Source organism: Oratosquilla oratoria, chromosome 32 (assembly GCF_046742065.1).
Source record: "Oratosquilla oratoria isolate Oo_2021 chromosome 32, ASM4674206v1, whole genome shotgun sequence".
NCBI lineage: Eukaryota > Metazoa > Arthropoda > Malacostraca > Stomatopoda > Squillidae > Oratosquilla > Oratosquilla oratoria.
Window position 1 is genome coordinate 22,600,286 of NC_134808.1, and position 7,500 is coordinate 22,607,785.

General features: G+C 49.8%; 1 protein-coding gene across 12 annotated transcripts in view; it reads left to right on the forward strand.

Annotated features, from left to right (window-relative positions):
• Nucleotides 1-7,500, forward strand: part of pros (homeobox protein prospero) — a 2,108,934-nt gene that overhangs the window by 2,046,729 nt on the left and 54,705 nt on the right. For all 12 annotated transcript variants that reach the window (XM_076213859.1, XM_076213864.1, XM_076213858.1 and 9 more), the window contains one exon: nucleotides 3,087-5,456. In XM_076213859.1, coding sequence (XP_076069974.1) covers nucleotides 3,087-5,456 — 2,370 coding nt within the window. The remainder of the gene's footprint in view (nucleotides 1-3,086; nucleotides 5,457-7,500) is intronic.

Below are 7,500 nucleotides of genomic sequence, written 5' to 3' on the forward strand. Positions count from 1 at the left end.
TCTTTTCCTCTCCTCTCCCCTTCCTCTCCCTCATTTTACCTCCCCTTCCCTCACCTCCACTCCCTTTCCTTTCCCTTCCCATCTCTCTCTTCCCTTTCTCTCTCCTTCTTTCCCTCTCTTTCCTTCCCTTTCCTTTCCCTTCCATCCCCTCACCTCCCGAATTCTCTGTCCTTGTCCTTTTTCAACCATTTCCCCTCTTCTTCCTTCGCCATCCTTTATCTCAATCGCCTCTTTAATACCCCACTAGTTCCCCTCATTTATTCCCTTTGCATTGTGTATTCACCTTCCTCATCTTTATTGTCTCCTCATATTTCAACCTCTCATCAATTGTATGTCTTTCTTCTTCTTCACCGTATCTCTACCTCTTTTATGCCTCTCGTCCCTCTCCTCCCCTTCCCCTCCTTTCCTCTACCTCCTTTTCCTCCTACTGTCCTTCCCTCGGCATTCTCCTTAAACATTCCCTTCCTGTCCCTGATTATCATTGTTCTTTTCCACCCTTTTCTTTCATTTCTGAGCCTCGCCTCCACCTCTTCTCTCCTTCCCTATTTTCCTCCCTTCGAAGAAGAACTCAATCTCCCTTTCCTGATGCAAAACCTTCCCCTCCCACTCCCCTCCCGTGAACCCTTTTCTGTAACGATCCCTCCCTCCATATTCCATCTGTAACTTCTCCTTTCTCTTTAATTCCCTGTAGTATATGTCATCCTTCAGGATGCTTTACCTCCCCCTCCTTCCCTCCTCCCTTCCAGAACTTCCAAGACCATCACTTCCCAATTGACGTTTTGCACCCAACACAGAATTCTTTATTTTTCTCTCCCCATTCTCAGAAATCTTAGTGTCCCTCCCTCCATTCCTCTTTCCCTCCTTCATTCCCTCCCTCCATTCCTCTTTCCCTCCCTCGCTATCCCCCTCCCTCATCTAACAAACCTTTCCCCTCCACCTGTCTTCCTTAATTGTCCAAACCTTCGCACCTTTACCCTCCCATGGACTACTGAATAAAATCGCCTGGTGACCACTAGAACAAAATATATGAAAATGATCACCGCCATCTGAGTCAAAAACCTTTCATTCTCAGATGACTTACAGGTTGAAATAAAACGCCGGGGGTTTCCTTCAACTGAATGAAATCGCTTGGCCGCAGCTGCTGTAGAGGTATAAGGCCACAAAACACAAGAAAAGGTTTTCACCCACTCATCACCGTCCTCCTCCTCCTCTTCCTCCTCCTCCTCCTCCTCCTCCTCCTCTTCCTCTTCCTTTCTCACCTGCCCCGCCCCCATCATTGAATAAAATCATCTGACGGCGTGGGCCAATGCACGAAACTTGTAAAGTGCTTCGCGTCGTCGTTCCGAAGGGGTTAACTTGCCCCTCGCCGCCCGTGCTCGGCAGCACATACACCCACCTTCCCCTTCCCCTCCCCCCCCCGCCATAATTTTCCTCTCTCCTTCATAGGGGCTTTCCTCCTTTTACTGACCGACCTCCCTTTCCTCCTCCTCCTCCTCATCTCCTCTTTTTCATCCTCTTCTTCCTCCTCCTCCTCCTTCTCCCTTCGCCGCAGTCAAAATTCCTCCTCTCTCACCCTCACCGATCCTCTTCATTTTTTCTTCTTCCTTTGCACCATCCTTGTTCCCTTCACTTCACTTTATATTCCTTCCTTTCCCCCCTTCTCTGCACTAAACCTATCCTGTGCTTTCGTCTTCTCACACAACATCACCCACTAACTCCGGAACATTACCCCCGTCCCATCTCCCCTCCCCCTCCTCTCTGTCTACGAAATACTTTCCCCCGTCCTCTCCTCTCTAAGGAAACCCCTTCCCCGAGTCCCTCCCGAGAGGCCCTCTCTCACCTCTCCCACTCCCTCCTTCCCGTCACACCCGCCCCTCCTCGCATACCTCCTCTCCCTCCTCCCGTTCTGTCTCCCTCAACCACCTCCTCCTCCCTCTGAGCCACCTCCTCCTCCTCCTCCTCCTCCCGCTCCGCTCCATAGCTCCTCGTCCACCTAACCCTCTCCCTCCCTCCCTTCCTCACCCATCCCGCCTGCTCGTTGTTCTTCTCTTCCTTTTTCATTTCTTGTGGGAGTGTGTGCGCGCGCGCGCGTGCACGGATTTTTTTCGCTTAGATGATTAATGCAAGCGCGCGCGAACCTACTTTTGCGCTCTTTTCGTAACATTAGGTTCCTCAGCTTGTCTGACACCAATCTTGTGTTGTCTTGGTAACAACAGCTTTTCGCCTAAGGACTGTTCAAAGGAGGCGTGTGATTCTGCATACCTCAAATAAATACTAAAACGGAACTTCACCAGCGATTCTTACCATGAATGTGAGCGTAGACGCAGTGTCTTAACGCCCAGAAGAGATGCTTGATATCACACGCCAGAACACGGACGGACGGAGGGACGGACGCACGCATGCACGCACAAACGGACAGTAAATAAACAGTAAACATAACCGTGTGATGGAGTGACCTGTCGCGCCTTTCTTGACCGACGTCTTAATCGTGGACGAAGGCGACTGGCTCGCCGAGGAGATGCAGCACCGTAGAAGTCTTGCAACTCTGCTTGAGCAAACTGCGGTGAAAGTCGACAGCCCATCCGACGACGAAACCGTGGGCCCTAAGCACTAATGCCGTCGCCTAACCATTATCTATGTTCCCATCACCGACAGCTACAGGACGGTAGCCTCTGTGTCTAACTACCATCAGGTAGACGAGACGGTCATTCAAGAGCAACATTGTAAATTGCTTGGCGAACGGATGCTGGGGAAGGGAAGGCTGGCGGCGTCACACCCCGCTGCTGGCCTGGGAGCATCTAAACACTTTTCTGCTAAGGGGTCCACATCACACGGGGGTAAGATTGTCACGCCGCGACCGGACTGCCAGGTGCGACGAGGGTTAATGTCAAGACCGTTTTTCTCGTTTGTTTTGCATGCTGTGGTGGCGTAGAGTACACGGTAGTGCAGAGTATCGATCGATACGGCATTTTGTATTGCTTTTATTATATAGGCTCATGACTTATAGTTATAAGGAAACTTGTTCATATATATTTTACCTCTGCGCATCGCTCACATCCTCATGTACGTCTTTCTTGCCCTTACAGGCGGACCAGATGAGCCAAGCAGTCTGGTTGGTAGCTTAAGACTAGGGCCTCGTGACGTAGCGCCATCCTATTGGCCGCCGCTACCTCTCGGCCCGGCCCCTCACCATCCTCCACCAATCGGTGTGCTGCCTGGACCTATGGTCCACGACGAAGAAAACGACTGCTTCATGCTAGGAGAAAAGCTGATGAAGAAACCGAAACGGATCAGAACAAGAGTAGACGCCGGAGAGCCCAGGAACTCTTACTCGGCCTTCAGTAGTTTGCCCAGCTTGTGTGGTGTTAGTGTTAATGCAGTCAGGCCGGGAAGTGCTCCTAACCTCTTCAGTGCCAGTCAGTCCTTCTGCGGCCTGCCCTTTGTGAACTACCTGAACCCCCCGGCGGTGGGTTCGCGCGGTATGCTTAGTGAACTGTTTGGCGCACACACCAAGCCCGTGGCGCCGTGCCCGCCGGAAGACAGCGCCATGGGTGTGCTGGACAAGGTGACCAGCTCGAGCGTGCACAGTGCCGACACAGTCAACTCGGTGATTCGCGGCCCGGAGCCGGACAACGTCCTCCTCAGGGAGATTCTGCAGGGACGAAAGCGGGAACTGCTCACCATGGAAGAGATCGAAGCTCGGTCTCTCCACAACAACAACAACAGCTACAAGCCCACAGTAGCTGCTGGTGGTGGTGGTGGTGACAGTGGTGATAGCAGTGCTGGTGCGGGCCAGGAGGAGCCCAACAGGGAAAGTAGTGCGTCGGGAGTGAGGCGGGCTTTGGTCGAGGAGGACTCGAGATGTGATTCGGACATAGAGGAAACGATGAGTCAAAGTAGCCCGAGAGCGACCTCCCCCTTCGAGGAGGGAGCCAGTGACACTAGGAAGAACAGATTAGAGAACATTGTGCACGGGATTCGGTCTTCGCCCACCCCTTCGGCGGCGGCGGCGGCGGCGGCGGCGGTGGTGAATGGGTGCAAGAAGCGAAAACTTTACCAGCCACAACAGCACGAGTCCAGGAGCTACGACTCTGCCTCCGAGGAGGTGGAGGGACCAGAGCCCGACCAGAAGTCGCGCCGGTTGGAGGAGGACACCCGGCCCGAGGGTGAAGTGGAGCGCCCCTCGGAAGGCGAACGAGAAGAAGGCAGCCTCCAGATTGACCTCAGTGTGGGACGGCAGGACGAGCGGGGTGACCGCGCCTCACCGGACGGCCCCAGCTCGGAGGGCCCCCACAAACTACCCGCTACCTCGTCAGCAGCCCCTGAGACGAGCGAAGCCTCGTCTTACCTGCTGGACTATGCCCAGCGCATTATCAGAAGTCAGGAAGCGCGACTGCAGCGCGAACAAGAGCTCAAGTCCTCAGAGTTTAACGAAAAACTGCAGCTCCTTCGCAACCTCAACGCCAACAGCAGCGTCACGGACCTGGAGGGCCTGGCCGACGTCCTTAAGACGGAGATCACCGCCTCCTTGGCCGTGATCATCGACTCTATCGTCAACAAGTACGTGCAGCAGCGGAAGATGCTCAACAAGCAGGCCGAGGTGGCGGCCGAGCAGATCAACAGGGACATCGCCTCGCAGCTCATGGAGAGGTCCAGGTCCCCCCGGGCCAAGATGCTCGAACGCGCCTCTCAGGGCAACGTAGGGCCTCGCTTCAACGGGGTCCCCGCGCCGCACGGCCCCCTCAACCTCTCGCCCTACCCCGCATCAGACAACATCAACAGCCTCAACCTTCCTCACCTTCGACCTCAAATCTACAAACCACCTCAGGGTTTTTTTCCCGGTAGTTTGCCCCCGGTAAGTGGAGTTCCCCTCGGACAGACCTCGCCCTACGGAGCCCTGGCGCCCGAACCCGAGCAAGACGAAGCGCTCTCGCTCGTAGTCACACCTAAGAAGAAGCGTCATAAGGTGACAGACTCCAGAATCACGCCGCGCACAGTCGGACGCCTTTTGGAAGACATGCCACGGTACCCGGGTCTTCCCCCAACCTCAGTATCAGCTGCTGTCGCCTTCAGCAACGGCGGCATGAGCGGGTCCACGTCACCTCGATCATCCCCCCCACTGGGGCCTAGACAGTACCCGCAGCCCCCGCCTCTACTGCCTGTGCCCCTACCGACCTCCGTGGCCATCCCCAACCCATCGCTACACGAGACAGGGTTGCTATACCCCCCTTACTACAGAAACGCCTCCTCGCCAGGGGATCACCACAGTCGGCGAGAAGAGTCCTCTCCAGCGGCGCCGCATCCTCTCCTACACCCTGCCCTCCTAGCAGCGTCCTCCCCGGACTCTTTCAGCCATTTCCTCAGGGGCGCCTCAGATCCAGACCGCGCCGGTGACTGTTCTCCGGCGGACACTCATTACGACAGTGTGCAGCCTACTATATCCTTTTATGCCGAACGTAAATATACCCCTTTGGTTCCGTACTTAGCATAAGAGCGTGGTTACCACACAGAAATATGTCATTTCAGACTTCCTCACCATATACGTGAACCCCTCCCCCACCTATCCTATCCTCCAACTAACTAACCAACCCCCCTCCTCTATCCCTGCATTGCCATCCATGCCCAACCTTTGGTTCCTTTTCTCGCATGTGTTTAGTTCAATTACTTTGTTTTGCTCAAAATGTGCTTCAGTAATGCTGCAACAGTAACTCTTAACACAGTATAGCAACCTTGCCTTACCTCCCCCAAGCAATGTGCTAGGTTTCAAGTGAGTGTATATGTGTGTGTGTGTGTATGGCAGGTCTGTTGTCTTAGTTCTTAGGTGAGACAGCCATCTATGTATGCATGAAGATGCTCTCTCGCCCCTTCTCCCCACGACCCAGTACGTGCACTTGTCACCCGAGAGGGTAACGTTCCCCTTCCAGTGTGACGTTCACTCTCAAGAAGATGCCAGGACGTGTCACGTGATTTCACATGTGGCTATCACACTTGTTCATATTGAACTTTGGCTCGTGGGCTAAAGATCGATATATTGTTCTTCTAATGTTCACATAAACACATACACCTACATGGTGTGTCTTAGTGAAATTCAAACTTAATCCTCTGTCGTATGAGACACAACTTGTTATTTCTTGTTCTATAGTGAGGCAACTGAAACTACATTCATATGCTTTGTATTCCTTATGTTTCTTGAAATCCTTCACATGTAGTGTCTCTCATAGAATGGAACAACCTCCAACCCCACGTAGTGAAGCTTAAGTACATGTTAATTGTTTATTCCATGTAAGACAATGCTTTTCCCTGCAAGCCTGATTTATACATTATATTTTATTTATCTGTTTAGTTGTATATATTTATTTGTTTCTCTTTATTCTTATTTGTTTATTTCTAAATTCCTCGCCATGGTCATTTGCTTATCTTTTGCCTAGTCTTTAGGAATGTCATTTTTACTTCATATAGTGCTTCTTTGCATACAACTTGCCACTTATAGCTAATATGATTGTGTCTGCATGTTATGATGCAATGTTATGTTCTTGTACCATTTTCATGACATAACCGATTTAGCATAGAATTCTTGTGTTCACCTCCATTTGCATACCATAATGTATCGCAGACTTTCACATCATTGCGTGCTTAATCACCCGCCGACTGTTTTGGTCTTCAGTTGATGAAATGACACAAGGGTACACCTTCATCTGAACAGAGGAAAAATTTGGATTCGGTCGTCTCTGGACAACTGTTTTCAAAGCTTCACTTGAGAAACACCTACAAGACATGTTAAGAGATTTTAAAGAATAATTTTCATAATTACCAGGTACTGACCTGTATGACTAATATACAGAACATATGTGACAGTATATATATGCATATATATGTGTTTGTTTATATATATATATGTATATATATATATATATATATATATATATATATATATATATATACATATGGAATAAAAACACCAGCAAACACACTGCCACCTAAGACATGTACAATTGTGAAAATATATTTCAGAGGTTACAGTTTGCAGTTCATATTTAAATCATGTGATCTGTGATCATCCCAGAGTGTAAGAGTTCAAACCAAGTCTTGTAGGCTTACTTATGGAGAAAATTTTGCCTATAGAATGAACCTTCTTTGAACATAGAGTAAACCTTTATAGCACAAACTGATTTTGAACTCAAAACAGGTTCTTCCGTAATAATAGCACCGTCATACATAGAACTTGATCTTTTAACATAGGATGTGAGACTAAACTAACGGTTAGATATGCTTTCTCAAGAGCTCAGTCTTTGGCTCATGACAAGTTCTCCCAGAAATATACTTTTAAACACACGCGTACATATATATATATATATATATATATATATATATATATATACACCCACACACATATATATATACATACATATATATATATATATATATATATATGTATGTGTTTGTGTGTGTGCGTGTGTGTGTGTGTGTGTATGTGTATTTATATACATATATACATATATG